Source organism: Amblyomma mixtum, chromosome 1 (genome assembly GCF_055824585.1).
Source record: "Amblyomma mixtum isolate Tamu chromosome 1, ASM5582458v1, whole genome shotgun sequence".
Classification (NCBI taxonomy): Eukaryota; Metazoa; Arthropoda; class Arachnida; order Ixodida; family Ixodidae; genus Amblyomma; species Amblyomma mixtum.
In genome coordinates this window covers 271,764,333-271,781,992 of record NC_143012.1, presented here as the reverse complement: position 1 = coordinate 271,781,992, position 17,660 = coordinate 271,764,333, and the positions used below count along the sequence as shown (strand labels likewise).

General features: G+C 46.3%; 1 protein-coding gene across 1 annotated transcript in view; it reads right to left on the bottom strand.

The window, feature by feature from the left end:
• LOC149371685 (cell adhesion molecule Dscam1-like) overlaps positions 1–17,660 on the bottom strand; it is a 93,703-nt gene that overhangs the window by 14,729 nt on the left and 61,314 nt on the right. The window contains exons 15-18 of the mRNA XM_089580974.1: positions 5,543–5,674; positions 4,504–4,671; positions 3,931–4,001; positions 1,024–1,339 (exon numbers count right to left, since the gene is read on the bottom strand). Of these exons, the coding sequence (XP_089437100.1) occupies positions 1,024–1,339; positions 3,931–4,001; positions 4,504–4,671; positions 5,543–5,674 (687 nt within the window). The remainder of the gene's footprint in view (positions 1–1,023; positions 1,340–3,930; positions 4,002–4,503; positions 4,672–5,542; positions 5,675–17,660) is intronic.

Here is a 17,660-nt window from a genome sequence, read left to right as displayed (position 1 = left end):
GCTTTGTATATTGGAAATGTGACAACTAGTTAATTATGTAGCAATCACACATCCTTACTTCAGGAATGCCTTTAAAGTCCCTGTACATATCTTAGAAAACTCTTTAAAAATAAAAATAAAAGTGCCCTGCCCCTAACACCAGGTGGCACAACGGGCTGTGTTCCTGTACAGTAAAATGAAGACAGAAGGGTACATTGCAGAGCGACGTTTTACAAGTATGGTAAAAGGATAAGGGATATTGCGCGTCGCATACATTTATTAAAATTGATTAGGAGTTTTGAAATTTCGAAAGAGAAATAAAATTGCCAGAAGTGATAAGATATAGCACTTATGTCTGCAGATAAACAACTTATCGTTTCTTATATTTTGAAAGGCACTTTGTTTTGTTTTATTTTTGCTTTGTTCTGACGCATTTAATGTGTCAACGGTTTTCATAAGGCCCACAACCATAGCTGTGAGGACTATGCACCGTTCAAATGCGGCTCCTAGGCATAGCGGAGAGAGCTCACCCGCTCAGCTTGTTGTCAACCACTCGCGAAAGCCACCATCTTTCGATGTAGAGCAGTTCGAGGGCGCTGAAGATTCACTCGATCAGTTATAACGGCTTTACAGCAGCTTTACAGTTACTAGTATACAACGGTTTGGAAGAAGAGCGGAATGTCTGCTTCGCTCTCGAAGACTCTGAGTGGACATGGTTCGAGAACTACGAAGCTACGCTACCTTCTAGAAGCGTGTTTCGTCTCCAGCTGCTAGACCTACATCAACACCGACCGAAGAGAACGAGCGCAGTCTGCATTGCAGTATAGGAACCAGCGAGAGAGCGAAAGTGGCCCGATGTAGTGTGAAGACAGGCCCTGCCTCTTGAAGCAGGCCAATGCGAACATGTGCGAGGACAAGGAAGTAGGCCACCCCATGCGCGGCGTCAAGCAAGAACTAAGTGCTGGGCTCATGCGGTGCAAAAGTGACAACGTAGCCACGCTTTGGATTTCGGTAAATCTAATACTGGAAATACAATACGTCTACCTGTCTCGAGTGTGGTGGCGATGACCTCATCCGAAGCCGGTCCCGTGCCCGCGGCGTTGTAGGCCTGCACCACAATTCCATACTTGGTGAGGCGACGGAGGTTGGTCAGATACGTGGTCTCCAGGGCATCTTCGTCCTTCTGCTCTTCTCCCGGTCCTTCGGCCTGCTCTTCTTTGTTGCGACCGCCAAACAGAGAAGAGGCGGCACTTCGACGGGCCTCGACCTGTTTAAACTGAAAGCTATCGTCCGTATGGGCTACGCGGTAGCCGATGCGGTAACCGAGAATGGTTCCGTGCTGCTGCTCCTTGTTGGGCGCCTGCGAGTCATGGGCACAGATAAAGAAGCAGAGAGGAGTGGCTAGGTTAGGTGTGGTGAAAGCTTTGTAAATCTAAGTATCACGTTGGCTGTCCGTGTCATTAGGTTACTACGGGAGCAACATTTTAATAAAATCAACACCAATACTGGAAGGAAAAAACTTTACATGGCCCTTCCAGGTGTTCGGAATGGGAAAAACATGTTTAATTTTACCTTTTGCGCTCTTCAACGAAGAGCAACTGAACAATGCAGCTTTGCCAGAGAGCTAAGTTAGAAGCGCACGAGGTTACATTATCCCAGTGGCACCACTCATTCTGTAGTATGGTCTGAAGGGAACATATGCCACAACAGCCCGCCACGGTAGCTCAGTGGTTATGGTGCTCGGCTCCTGACCCGAAAGACTCGGGTTCGATCCCGGCCACGACGGTTGAATTTCGATGGAGGCGAAATTCTAGAGACTCGTGTATTGTGCGATGGCAGTGCACGTTAGAGACCCCAGGTGGTCGAAATTTCCGGTGCCCTTCACTACGGCGTCTCTCACAGCCTGAGTCGTTTCGGGACGTTAAACCCCGTAAATCAAGTATATGCCACAACAAATGCGCTCTTCGGCTCTCTTCGGCTCTCTTCAGACATTTTTAGCATCGTTTTAAGGCGAAAGCCTTTAAAATGCCTCATACTGTCGTTAGCAGACGCGTCGGCAGCGGTGTCGGCAGACTTGTCCGCCTTTCGGTGTCACTGCTTAAAAAGAAACTGCGCCGAGGGTGGGAATCGAACCAGGGCCTTTGGCATTTGAAGCGGGGTTGCTACCACTCCGCCACGAAGGCTCAAGGTTAGAGCATGAATAACGGCGCATCTGTAGTGAATGCATGGGTTTCATAAATAAAATAAAAGGAATAAAGTCAGGAAAAGGAAAAATAAAAATAAAAATAAGAAAATGAACAAAAGAAAAACAAAATAAAAATAAGATAGAAATAAAAATAAAAAAATATGAAAAATAAAAAAGTAAATGAAAACAAACAGTGTGCCAGGAAACGCTTTCGCCTTGCAGCACTTTAGAGAGCCAAAGTGCCCCTGAATTTTTTCTATTAAGTCTTACAGAAATAAACCTGGTAATATACATTTCTGTAGGAATTTCGCGCATAAATTATCTCACATGAGCCTGACAGGAAATTTTTTGATGATGTTCACTGGTCAGTGAGCATTGTGAAAAAAAACGACTTCCTTGCTCACAGTCAGGCAGCGGGCGGACGTATTAAAGTTTTTGTAGCACATAGAAGCGTTTTTACTTATTATAAACAGATAGGATCATGCAAGTGCCCTCATGCCTGTTGAGTGTGTTAGGCGTTGTCTGGATGATAACTGACTCGTGGGTTTTGTGAGCTGATACATTTCTGGTGAGCACCAGTGAACAATGCTCTTCAAAACACGGGGCACATTAATACTTCCGCTTGATATAATTTTTGTCAGCATGTGAGGCGCGTCCTTTTGTCTAGCGTAACCTCAGATAGCATTAGACGTGTGTCATATTTAAGTGCATTGACACCTAGAGGGGTCACCCGCGAAAAGAGATTGACCGCTGGCAGCCTCTATACTCGGAGACAGATTTCTGTGGTTATGCAGTAGAAGCTACGAGCCCGAGACGCCGGCTTTCACCAGCGCGCTGTTCGCAGGCACTAACCAGCCAAAGACACAGGCCTTAGAGCTACCGGCGATCGCTCATAGCTTCCACTACAGGAAAACCCTAAATAAGCCTCAGAATCTCTTGCAATTTCTCCGTTTAGTAGTTTCGTGATACCTTTCTCGCCATCAGTCCAGTGGCTTGCCTGCAATGATTCTGATGGAGTGGAAAAGCAAATCCCTTTTAACTGTTTTTATTATAATCCATTTAGCAACAACATGTGCACAGAGTGAGGTGACTGCTTAGAAATAAAAGAACAAGCAATAAACAAAAATCTTCTGCTGCCTGCTAGTTAGTTGCAAACAACTAACCCCTGGATGGAGTATCAGCTCCCCACGCTACAAAGCTCGTTGCTCACACACCGGCAACACAAAGCTTCTAAGGAGGTAACCCGACGGAACGGTACATCTCAAAAACCAGGGAAATTATCACAAATGAGGTCAACTGTATTCAATCTTCAGTGCAAAAAAAAAGCGAAATAAATTAGTGTTCTAGGTAGGCCCATGCTTAGAACCATTTAGGGGTCCCGCATACTGAAAAATACAATAGTTTAGACAAGTCACGAAAAATACATTTCAAGCATAGACTTCAAGGGATGTCTAATTTTTGAAGTCGCCATTACAGGCTTCTTGTATGAGTTTTCAAACGTTACGTGGGTAATAATGGTTTGATTTTTTTTTATGGAGTTAAGCGTCCCAAAGCAACTCAGGCTATGAGAGACGCCGTAGTGAAGGGCTCCGGAAATTTCGACCAACTGGGGTTCTTTAACATGCGCTGACATCGCACTGTACACGGGCCTCTCGAATTTCGCCTCCATCAAAATTCGACCGCCGCGGCCGGGATTGAACCGGTGTCTTACGAGTAGCAGCCGAACAATAAACTGAAACGAAGTATTCCCTCATAGTAGCACTCACCTTCCATGAAACTTTCAGCGATTGAGAACCAGTTGTATGGACGGTCAAAGAAGACGGCGCACCAGTGGGAGCTGCGAGCGTAATAAATAGGCAGATCGAGAAGAAAAACATCTTTCATAGCATCAAAGGTTCGAATCATTTGCTCAGAGCTAGATAACAAAGAGACCCCAATAATTGAGAAATTAAAGATTAAAATTGCATTTAGTTTGTCTCTAGAATATAATAAGCCGGCTTCTTGGTTAAGTACAAAAGTTTAGTCAGGGTCAATTTCAGTGCAAGAAAAAATCTTTTTATATCCACTAGTTATCACTCTATTGTACGCCCGCGCATATTATATAGGAGCAATTGCGAGACCTCGCAACTTAAGGCTCTGTCAATTTTTAAACATTATGACTCCATCTATGTTCAAAATAAATAGTCACAAGCAAAGGCGGAAAATTCCCAAACAGTGCTCAGCTTTAAGAGCCGCTGAAGAAAGTAATCATAAAATTCACCGTTCAGCATAAGTATGCTTTTATTATTATTTGCAGGACGAAATGAATTTTCTATAATTTGGTGGCAATCAGCACTCACCTTCCTCTTGAGTTGCGACCAACGTCTCGTTGCTGGGCGTACCTGGTCCGAGCACATTCTCGGCCACAATGCGAAGCGCGTACTTGGTGACCGGCTGAAGACCACGAACAGTGGCCTGTGTGTCGGAGCCGGGAACGACTAGCTGGGACACGGGGCCGCTCCAGGACTCTTGTACATAAAAGAGAAGAGTGGGGCAGAACTTTATTGTCCTGCCCAAATCAAGAGGAGTGTACACAACTCTTGCAATCAGTAGTTAAGGAACTGATGTTCAACGGAAATTGTCTCGTCTTTTGTGAGAGCAATCCCTCTCAGCGAGTTTGCTACACAATTCTTCACATGACTGCCTGCCCGCCGTCAATTCCGAACAAAGACATGAAGATTACAATCCGCCTTCTTGTATGGAGTGAGTGCTACCCTTCAATAGCGGTTATGACAGTGAAAGCCCTCAAAAAGACAAGGACGACAGAAAAGGAGAGACATACAAAGCGCAAAGGAGGGATCTGTAGTCCTTTTCTTTTTTGAGCGCTTTCACTGTCAGAAAGTAAAGAAAACTCGCGCACTCATTTCCATTGTTCTATCGCAGTTAGTTGCCAAAAAATGTAGAGGAGAATTAATTCAATTATGTGTTTTGAATTCGATAGCATTAAAGTGTGAAGTCCTCTCGCCATGCTTTTCCTCCTCCACCATAGCTCCTCGAATCTTGGGCTCAGTCTCTGCAGCCGGACTGAAATTCGAAAGCCTGTCAGTATTTCTGGCTGCCAACTAAACGCAATTTTTTTCAACCGGAAAGACTACTAAAAGCTGATGAACCTGAAAGGAGGGGCCTCCATGGGAGATCGTTGCACTCATTGTACACTTAGCGGACAACTTTAGCGATCGCACTGTTCAGACACATCAATGGATTGCTTATATGTGCTCGGTACTAGTACTGCTTGGAGCGTGGAACGTGTCATCCTTCTCATAAGCCATGAGCTTTTTTGCTTTATATAAATTTAAAGCAATATAAATCGCTGCGCACTTCAGTCAATAAAAGTGTCACCTTTTTGGAGCTTGTGTTGCAATATATAGCGTGTTATGGGACTGTTGCCGTTGTACGGAGTCTGCCACTGCAGCGTCGCAGAACGACTTGTGTAGTTCGTCACCGTCACCCCTGTTGGACCATCGGGAGGCTCTGCAAACGAAAAAATATTCGATCCACATTGATTTACAAGTTGACACCGCACTTCAAAAGCTACGTATGAAACAGGACGATTAAAACACACCATATGTGTTTCCTTTCTCGCACACTACGCCATCGCCATGTCCATAAACAAAGAAAAGATTTGAATGCCGCCTATTGGAACGGGCTGTCGTATTACTCGCTTAGAAGAGAACAAAGAGGTATGCCTCGCGATACCATGTCGTCAAAACCGCATGAAGGATCACTTTTCACATCACAGTGCTCAGACAACAGATGTCGTGCAGTATGGATGCCGAGATTGTATTGAGTTCTTTCGTTGTACATATCGGTGCGTTGGTGTGCGGGTACGCGGTAGAGGTATGAGCAAGTTTATCAAGCGTATTCACTGACATTATATAGCTACGGTCACCCTAAGCTCTGCAGTCGCCCATTACTACAAACATTTGTATTTAGCCAAGACAAGTTCCAAAGTTCCATGGCAGTAGGAGTATCAAAATCAAGCAAAACACGGATAAATCCACCTCTACATTTTAGCAACAATGGACTATTAGAACCTGTCCTTTAAGTCAATTGCTTAGGAGTAGAAAGGCGATTGACCACGGTCCTTTAAGTGATGCAAGGTCGCTGCCAAAACATAAGGAAACGGTACCTGTATCTTGCTCGCAATATCAGCGCATGCAACATTTCTCCTTTCACGAACACTTTGACCTGTGCGATAAGTATGATAACATCATCATAATTTTTTATACCTAGCAAAGTTAAATTATAGTGCACAAGAGTTACCATACAACTATTTAGTATTCGTCGGAGGAGCATTATTCAAATTTGAAATAATCGAAACTGATAGCAGCAACTACTACGTGAACTATTTGACATGGGACAATTCCATCGTACAAATTCCACCCTCTGTAGGTCTGCAATTTAAACTTACCTGCTAACTTTATTAAATAGATCACTCACAGGAGCATGGCGTGAGGTTAGATGTCTTTTTCAGTACTGCATATGGGCGGTACTTGTTCAGAGTTCCTTTAAGAGTTCTTTTAAGCTCGATTCCGTGGCCACCCATAACGACTGCAGTAAACCAGCAGATCCCACTAATTCATCGGTGTCTTCCATTCAGGTAGCTAACACGACTCGCAAACTGGATCCCACAGCCCGCTTATTCAAGCAATGTTCACCACACTGGTTTGTGTGACCAGACGCAATCATTTGATCACTTTCATGTAAAATATGTGATGTCGAGGTCATACTGCCTTTATATGGTTACATTGGATATCTGTAAGCCAGAAACACCAATACTTTTTTATATTTAACTGCTTTCACCCGTCATGCATTTTAAATGCATTTATACATCGAACAGATGAAAAACCTCCTCTTCTACACTCTCCAGTCGAGTGATACACTACCTTTATCTTGCACATTAGAGGCAGGTGACTTTAAAGGAAAGTCAAAATAAAGAGAGAAATTTGACAAAGTATGCTGTAGAGCCAATTGGTCAGACATTCTAAACAAAAACGTAGCGTAAAGACAGGACGAAGAAAGATTTCATTCAGTTGTAAGGATAGCACCGTCCTGTCCTCGTCTTTCTTCATCCCGTATTTACGCTGTGTTTTTGTAAATTATCAAGAGAGGAACTCACACCTATGAAGACTGGTAAACCAAAAAGGAAACTAGTGTTCTGTACATGGGCGTCCGGAGGGGGGGGGGCAAGGGGGGGCGGCTGCACCCCCCTGGAAAATCACTCACTCGAACCGTGAGTGATGGCCGCACGCCAGGGGCGGTGGTGCGCTCAGTCAAAAGGGTAAAAGCAGCCCCGCATCATCTGTATCTTTTTACTTTTAAATTACGAACCTACTATAGCCTCAAGAAATCTATTTCGACTAACATTCTCGTGCTGCAGTTGATAACATATTACAAAAACAAGAAAACAAAGAAATAGAGACAAGGTTTCAAAGAGAATGTCGGCCCGCACAGGAGAAATGGATGTGGCAAGGACACGCAGACGCATCGACGCGAATTTCCCCAAAACGCACTGCTTCGTACAGACGCGGCACAAGAGACAAGATCAGTCGATGAGTCTCCAGCCGACTCCACTTAGAGAAAATGAAAGGCGCCCTCCCGGCGCAGTTGTCTATAGCAGGGCGCGGCCACTTTCCTCTACGAACGCCGACTTGCTCGCACGCACGTGCTCCACACCCGCACTTGCTTCGAGATAACGGGACCAGATTCATGCCGTGTCTTCTCAACACGCTCCGATTCCCCGCTTGTCAGGCCAACCTCTTCGGAACACGAAAGGAGGGAAATAAGAATCGAAAGCAGAATTTCCCGAACGGGATCTCTGCGGGCTCAAGGACGGCACCGGCGGCGGCGGCACCATTCCGAAAACGCCCTTCTTTCGGCGTTTGCTGATCGAGCTTTCGGGACAACTTGAGATATGAGAAGGACGGACAGGTTCCCTGCACTGACTCGGAACGGCATGATGCACGGACGGCGGTTCTGGCTGACAAGGCTCATTGTGCGCATCTCACGTAGAAGAAAGCCTGTCAAAGATAGTGCTAGTTCGATTATTTGTTTGCACGGCAGGGAGAGGATGTGCTCTGTTTCGAACACGTCCTAATTGTTATACAGTTCGAAGTCAGTCCGTCGTGACATCGGCCTACATTTGTTCTTGGGCACGTATATTGAAATCATCTATGTACGTGTGTCTTTGTGTACACATCCTAATCTATGGCTTCGAAAAACATTGTCTCAAAATACGCATTCATTTGATGAGAAGGAAGTAATCTTTTGCACATAATATTTATGTATCATTTCCAGTTCATCTTTTTTTATGCTTTATTTGAGAGTTGCGTCCCTTACGGGCTACTAGAGGCCGATAATTTTGTCTCAGTTTCCTGCTCTCATCAAAATGAGCCCACTATCGCTCTAAGAATTGATCATTATTGATCAGTTTCTTGATCATATGAATGTCTCGCTTGAAAGAAAAGTCAATGTTGATACTACACTGACCTTTCAGACCTTAGTGCGTAGTGTTCCTTGATATTAGGACAGCAACGTTTTCAAGACATGACCAATACTTTCGCCCTTTCTTTGATTATAACACTAATTTGCCTGTTTTGTTCTCTCTCCGCGCGAATAGAATATATCATTGTATTTGGTCAGCATCTACAGACCAAGTTCTCCGAGTAGAATGTCATCGAGGTTTTTAATTTTCTCCTCACAATCCTGATTTAGATTCGAAAGAGGTAGATATGAAAGGGCCCATTAAGGAGTGTATCCCTATAGATTATCTTTATGAAAAACGTGCTGCTGGTAGTTCTTGCGTGAAATCGGCAATAACAGGTATCCGAAAGTAAGATACACAGAGGAAAGGGCGAGGAAAACGCTGGAAAAGAGCTTGACTTTAAATAAGCGCTGATTAAATAGGACTATGTAATTTTTGGACAGTTTAGTTTTTGGGGTACTTAGTTTTGAACTTGCTTTTTCTTAGTTGTGAGCATTCGTGTTAATTTTAGTGTCTAGTGTTCGTTCTCTTAGGCTGTCATGCGTTATATAATTGTTTCGATGCAATTTTCATAACACCGCTGTTCCTTAGTTTTTTGTTTTTTTCGCAGTTATATTATTGAATTGTAATATTTTTGTTTGCCTACTTTTCCTTTTCGTATGTAAGTTACTTGCCATTTTAATTACTACTTTGGTTTATGCTGATAACGTCATCTCTCATCATGTTTGTTGTTTTGACTCTTTATTGGTCTCATATTCCCACCCCTATCTAATGCCTTGCTGGGCCTTCAGGGTGTTTCAAAAAATAAAATAAAGAAACATGTAAACTAACAGCTGAGAACAGCGCGCACAATTCCCCAAAAAGCAACAAGAAAACGAAATAAAGAAAAAACAAACAAACAACATTCACGTATCTGTTTTCACGGCTGTTTCCTGCTCTAGCGCATGCAGTGTTGCATGACAATAATAGCCAATCACGATTTAAGAAGAACCAGCAAAACCACGCTGGAGCTCGGCGCTTTCATGCAACGAATCAGGTTGTTTGAGTTAGTGCACCGTCTCGGATAACAATTACAATTAAGCAGTGGTTACGAATTTTTTGCCTGCATTTGGAAGAACTGGCATCAAAAATATATCTGCGCGCTTATTTATAAACGCTGCTTTGAGCACGTGAGTCACTGAGGTATATTGTGGATATGCAACTACCATTTAAGAATCGGCAATTGGTCTCTCACTACCTGCGCCCCGACTGTTTTGTGGAGCTCTCACGACCTGTTTTGACCTTTATATATGATGTAACATATCATGTACGACAACGCTATTTCAGAGACCATACTAGTACTGCAGAGAATGAAGCTTGCAACATGTTTTTTTGAGCCAGCTTTGCTTTTGACCGCGATCATTCAGAACTCACAAGAGCCACTGCCTTTAGAGGCAGATAATGCCAAAATAATTGTACGCAGCCACTTTTTTTGCGCAATGCATGATCCTATGGATTCATGACAGCTGTTCAAGAAGTAATAATCATATTACTTGTACACTTATGCTACTCACACTTAATGTAGGAGAGGTGAGGTGCTTTATGAGTTGCATTAATTTCAGCACTGAGTGGTGTTAATAATACTACTGCTATTAGTAGGACGAGAAAAACTTGCTCTTTTCTCACCAGATCGAGTAAGGAATTTTCAAAGGAGAAGAAAAGCGACATGGCTGAGCACCGCCTCCTTGCCACTTGCATTTAAGGCTTGCCTTATCTGAGTGAGCCCAATGCGTGTGCCTCTGAGAAGTTTTGTCGAGCTCCAGTGTGATTTTCTTTCTTTCTTTTTTTTTATCAACTTTCTTTCTCATTTTAGTTTGTTAGTTGTGGGGTTAAAACTGGGGAGATAAACACGTATTCCCCGTTTAAGCGCGGCTGACTCAGTTCAAAACCGCGCTGACCCCACCCCGTGGTCGCGTACGCTACTGAGCGCACGCCGACCACGGCGGGCCTTGCTCTGCGGGAACAAAGGAACGACACAATGGCTGACACAAACAAGGCATTTATTGCTATAGCAACAATAACGCCAGCTAGCAACAAAATACACTGAGGAATCTAGGATGTCCGACTCACCAGCACGGCTACGAGCGAACGTCCGCCCACGCGAGGGCAAAGGGATAAACTCCGAGGTCGAGCGGGACGTGCTCGGCGGGAGTAAGTTCCGACCAAGAGGCGCCCGTCAACGAAGAGCGAAACGTCTGCTCGCTTCCCGTTGCCGAGGGAGAAGAGACCCCGTCGCTCCCCGCGAGCGCGCAGCAAAACGCCATCCGTGGCGCTGGTGTCGCTGCGACGCGAGCGCCCTCCCTTGTTAGTTACAGTAACCGAACCGAGAGGAGTGCTTTTCGGGGGGGCAGCTAACAACAGTGGGGTGCGTTGAGGGAAAGCGAACGCAGGGGACGAAGGCGTCCCCACATCCCCCCAACCTTAAATAGACCCACGCGCCTGCAAGTTACATGCTATGGAGGAGTCTCCTGGTCTTCATGCACTTGAGGCAGGTCGTGCAGCGGAGGTCACGCCGACAGGGTGCACGCAGTCTTCCGCGGTATTCCGAAGGCGGCGTGAAGGTCTCCGCTGGGACGACTCGCATGGCCCGCGGGCTATGTGCCCGCAGGCCCGCGAAGAGGAGGGCCGGTTGACCACTGCAGGCCAAGATTCCGCAGTAGTCGCCAGGGCAGCAGCAGCCGGAGGTGGCTGCTGTCTGGTCTCGCCACGGCTGCCCCGGATGGATGCGGCGAACAGGATACAGGCCGCTCCGTCGCAGCAGGCGGCGGCGAGACGATGTGCACAGGACAGCAAGCCGCAGTGGCTCCAGATCTGTAAAATTTCCGAAACACACTCCGCATGCCTTTAACGTAGGTCACGGGAGGGGAAACGGCGTACACAAGGGCCTCGTGGCTCAAATGCTCAACTCGCTAGCAAAACGTGTCGGGCGGCTGTGCAATGCAAAGTTCGAGTGAACAAAGCCCTTTCTTGAGTTGAACGAGAATGCTCGGTTCATGCGAGGTTAAAAAAAAAACGGGTGGGCCAGCAAAGTGCGCCCCCTCTCAATACCACGGTCCGGTGGTCGTGTCACTTTTGACAAGGTGCAGGCGGCTATGAATAGCCTTAGGCCTCAATGCCACTGTGAAGGTCGACGACCCCCAACAAAAGAAAGACCCGAAACGGGTTTCGTGCGCGCAGCCGCGAGGAGACATCAGCGTTGTGGGGTGGTCCTCCCCGCTCACTGCACGAAGCAGCTGCTGAGTGATCGGCGCCCACCGTATCGGACGGTGTCGGAACGCCCGGTGCCGAGCTGCAATACCAGCGAGCTCGTAACTGCACCCGTGGCCCCAGGCCACCCGGCTCCCAGAGCCGCGACTCCCAGAGTCGAAAAAGAGACAGCGAGAAAATATATACAGAAAACTCGGACCACCCACGCGGCTTCCGTACTCACTCGCTTCGGGCTCGGCAACTCCGCGGGCGCTAGGCCTCGCGCTCCCTCGATGCGGACCAAGTGGTTCTTGAAGAAACTCCAGGAAGAAAACTTCACAAAAAAACATGCTGAGCATGTCGAAAAGTTCAAACATGCTGCAGCGCAATACACCTCGCACTCAAGAAAGCATGCCGCAGGTCCTAGCGATCAAAATTCACTCTAGGCCTAGCACTTGTCAAGTCCGGACAAAGAGCGTTCCTCGAACCGAACAGACTGTCGTCCAATGTTCCAAGAGCAGGCCCCACGTTGGGCGCCAGATGTGGGGTTTAAAATCGGGGGGGGATATATACGTATTCCCCTTTTAAGCGCGGCTGACTCAGTTCAAAACCGCGCGGACCCCACCCCGTGGTCGCGTACGCTACTGAGCGCACGCCGACCACGGCGGGCCTTGCTCTGCGGGAACAAAGGAACGACACAATGGCTGACACAAACAAGGCATTTATTGCTATAGCAACAATAACGCCAGCTAGCAACAAAATACACTGAGGAATCTAGGATGTCCGACTCACCAGCACGGCTACGAGCGAACGTCCGCCCACGCGAGGGCAAAGGGATAAACTCCGAGGTCGAGCGGGACGTGCTCGGCGGGAGTAAGTTCCGACCAAGAGGCGCCCGTCAACGAAGAGCGAAGCCGCGAGCGAAACGTCTGCTCGCTTCCCGTTGCCGAGGGAGAAGAGACCCCGTCGCTCCCCGCGAGCGCGCAGCAAAACGCCATCCGTGGCGCTGGTGTCGCTGCGACGCGAGCGCCCTCCCTTGTTAGTTACAGTAACCGAACCGAGAGGAGTGCTTTTCGGGGGGGCAGCTAACAACAGTGGGGTGCGTTGAGGGAAAGCGAACGCAGGGGACGAAGGCGTCCCCACATAGTCCACTGCAACAGAAACTGTGCTTCAGGAAGAAACAAATCTGAAAAATTATGCATGGGCCTGTTGTTTTCTTTCCTGTCCTTTTTGTCTATCTTTTATTTCTGCCTTTGCGTTTGCGTTATTTTGGTCGCGTTGTTTTCGAACTTCTTCCTGTGTGCTTAACACCTGTTATCTTTCAACATTGCTTTCACTAGCCTGTAAACAAGGAGGTCATTTCAGTGAACTACAAGGTGCAGTCCAGCGTAAGTACTATCAGTTCGTCTTCTGTATGACAGTTGACTTCGTAGCGAACGTCACCAGGGGCATTTGTTACGCAGCTATTTCTTGCGCAGAATATATTATCTGCGTCTAAAGGTCAACTCAATGAAGTGAGCATCGAAGCACCTCAATGCCCGAGGCGTAAAGGCACGCGATTGCACTCAGGGAAAGCTTTTCTTGGCAATAAAAGGAAGGCAACAGGGGCGGAGCGTCCTGTCCTTAACTGTGTCATTGCTCCAAGTAGTTTGGATGGACAACAGCACACCTGATTGCCTGGCGCCTTGTTCTCCGTACGACAGCTTCACTCCATCGCTTGCGTAGCTGCCTCCATGTGTGGAAGCTTGCGCATAGCAAAGTCATTGTGATATACGAAACTTTTCTTTCACACTTTTAAAGTTGGCACCTCTGTTAGGAATATGAATTGAATAACCAATTTTGCCAATACATTACTACTTAAGAGAAAACAAATAAATTAAACTGTGGGCAACATTCTGCTACAAAGGAAGACAATGCTTGTACCGGTTACGCAAATTTTGCTCCGTTGCCAGAAAAGTTTTCGTAGTCCATAGGCGGGAATAGAAGTGATGTAAGTAAAATGGACACTAGTTATGTTTTGTTGGAAATGGATGCAAACAGGCAATATTCAGGTCAACTTACTGACCCATGGTTCGCTTTTGTAGTTCGGGGATGTACAAATTACCTTACCACCTGTATTGGCACTAGGCCCGGCACAGCTAGTATCGACAAGCCTACACCAATGTCCGCAACTAAGCTCCAATGTATGGTACGCCCGCGAATAAACTCTAGGCAGTTGTTAAAATCTTTTAGAACGAAAAACACGTGACACTCTGGCTAAAGTGTCATGAGGGGAAAACCGACGTTCCGAGGCCTACACTGATCTTCATTCAGGGTTGAGTGAGAAGTCAAGAGAAGTCCTTTTAAAAGCATTTTTTGGATGCCCATGTAATTTTCGGTCCAAAGTCTTTTAGTTAACCCAGGTTCCTATTGAGAGCTAGAAAGTATATTAAATTTCCTTTGACACCGTTTACAATTGTCAAGAAGCTAGCTTTCATCCCAGAAAGAACAGCACGCAGCAGTACTCTTATGTCCAATTCGAAGGGTGGAGACTAGGCATGGCCATGTAGCAGAGAGTTTTGTACCAATATCCAGCGCCCAAATAGACAAAACAAATGTCCATAAAAGGGCAATTTGAATCTTACTTTGTTTCAGGTATTCACCTAATTTATCAGGTAATGTATGCCTTGCTGTGTTTCAGTTTCATCAGGCTTGTTTTATCAGCCCCTTCTCCCCCTTTAAGCCTCCGAAATGTGCAGGCAACCTTCCCATAAAGCAACCTCATCTGTCGCTCATCGAAGAATCCTGAAGAGGAGGTTGCGTGACTCGAGGGTAACGATCCAAATTCAGCATTCGTAAAGACGGTCGGAACCCCACCTTACATGGCGCTCGTGATTGTTTGTGCCGGAGCTGGCAAGACTCGACGCTACGCATCGAACGGATTTGCCATGCCTCCGAATACTAAGGCCCCGGCCTGCCGGGTGCCAAAGCGTGCAGGAGACTCTCGACCGAAATGCGTTGCGGAAACGCCCATTCCACGTAACGCGAAACGGAAACAAGGCCCTTCAACCCCCCTCCCGGCCGATTGTCATTGTGCCTCCCTCATTTTACGTGTGATTTGTATTATGTTAGAGCCCCCCTTTTTTTTCTGACAATTCTTTCCACGCTTTATACCGATCTTTTTCTCTCAGCTTCGCTGTTCCATTGCCATTGTGTTTTTTCTGCTGCTTTAGTTTCCCTTTCCGCATGGTTATCCCTTTGCTTTCTTTTTTTGCTGCAGAAGCGAATATCGACTCGGGACGCATCGATCGGGAAGCCTGGCAGCGCGCGCCCTGCTGCTTCTCAGTAATGCTTGCAGGTGATGCAGTAAAGGAATGAAAGCGATACAAAAAAAAAACGCTTGAAGGCGAAGATGTGACAAAGAGGAAATGAAAACGCCCACGACCTACCATGTCCGATAATTTTGCACTTCTTTGTCTTATTTTCATGTCTCTTTTTTTTTCAAATGGCACTGTATTGAATGGAACGATCAAGGCCATGGGGATGATTGATGTCGTCGAATGCGTGTTTCCTCTACAACTCTACCAGCGATAACAGCCAAGCGCAATATCGAGCGTTTTACCGATGCATTCACTTTCGCTTGACCTGAGGATGTGTTGCGACATAGCCATATCATAACCCTGGCGCGCCTTTTTTGTAAGCATATAGTGGCTTCAACCCGAATTTCCTGAATGCTTTTCGAACATACTAGCTACGGGTTCGCAAATAATTATTTATTACAGAAAAATTGCGGAGGGAACCTAAGACTACTTACGTGCTGTGAATCCGAAAGCGTGTACACGAGGTTTTAGGTTGCAGCGATGGCGTACTACTCTAATCCCGTGGCCAGCGAAGCTGATCTCTTCGCGCTGCCCGAATGGGAGCTGATGACGACGACGATAGCCAAACTCAGCACGAGAGGCTGCAAGTTGAGCGCGCGGGGTGTTCTGCAGCGGAGATGGTGCAGTGCTCTCATGAAGCGGCCAGCGTATTTTGCTTAAGGGATTTTATTTTCTTTCTTTCTTTATGAGGTCAGGTGTGTTTTCGGACCGTGTGACGTGGACAACACCAGCTTTTTCGTCTCGTGAACCATATAAAGCTTTTGCAGTCATAAATGGCTGGCGTATGCCATGCTTCAATTCCTCAGTGACCAAACTAAGTAGAAGCTGTTGTCATGAAGGATCAAGAAATTGTTGCTTAATATATCAAGGCTTTTTGTGCAACAAGAAGGGAAGCTAACCGAACTGCAACCGTGACAAAACACCTTCGCGTTTAATCACTTTTCGGCTTGGTAGTGGCTTCGTGCTTCAGCATGACAGCCCATCCGAAAGCTATAAGGTGGGGCCTTAAATCGTTCTAAAGAGCTCGATCACTTTTTCATCCAACGCTCACCATCCTTTAGTGTACAAGGGTAGGGTTCGAAGCAGCACGGAAAAAAATTTTGTTGTTCCATGAAGTTACTGCACCAGAGGAGAGACCATCAGATTCAGAGCTGCACTGCCACGTTATATATTGGAGAGACGAAGCGAACTACAGGAATTATTGGCCGAAACCAGTAGCACTGTACGCTCTGCTCGCGGTACACTTTTTCCCTTCAGACGCAAAAAACGGTGCCGAGCGCGTTCATCACAGAATATTGGGCTTCGCCTTTCTTTCTGTAGACAGTGGCGTTCATAGAAGGAACAAGAAGGTATAAAAGAATGGGAAGTCAATGCTGTAGACAGTAAGCGTGAAGATGCTGTTATACAGGCGAGCCCCGATGCTCATGCTCCAATTAGTAGAGAGAAAATATTCTAAAGAACAGCACTGAGTGGGCCTGTTGAAGGAAATGAAGAATGCGCGCGCCGCTAGTTTGCTCCGCAGAACAGGGACGATGAACCACAGCGGTGGCCTAATTGTATGAGCATTTGCCTCGCATGCGGGGGGTGCGGGGTTCGATCTCCAGTGCCACTGGGTACCCACCAGTGATACAATGGGTACAACCTTTCCCCTGCCTGGTGCTTGGCTGCTTTAAAGGATGAAATGCTTGGGAAATGCTTCTTTGACACCACCTTGAGTAGAAGAAGAAACATTGTGCCATGGCGCTGCTTGGCCACAGTTACCCATGCGCCATAAAAACACGGCATCATCATGATCATTAAAACAAGGATTAATTAAAAAATCAATCAAACAGCTGTTCTTCGCATCGTTTGTAGCTTCTTTCTTTTTCAACATGCACACATATTCTGCAAAGAAAGGGTACAATTTTACAAAGCGTGTGGGTGATCTAGTCATAGCAGAAACAACGGGTATAGATACGGGTAATACCTAATACGAGACTGTACTTTGGATCTGAATTAAGAAATTGCAGAGCTGCCCGAGCCACATCTGAGCTACCCGTAATAAAAATAAATAACAAGCATCCATACTTCCCCCAGAACACCGATACATGAAGTTTATTATCGGATTCTCGCAGATATTCCGGAGCACAGAGCTCATTCACTAAAGTGATTGAAGCTATTTATATATAGCTTCCCATAAGAACATAATCACCTTATCATAAAAATTAATTGCGATACATTTCAGTATGGCTACGAATTTGTTAGCGTGATTTTTTTTTCTTCGTGCAAGCACTCAGCAGCGGGTCCTTGTACATCGCTGCTTTGCAGACAGTACTTATTGCCAGGCGGGATGTTGGACGCCGTCTCAAATGAAGCAGCATTTCTAGTGCCACGCTGACTAGACACCGCT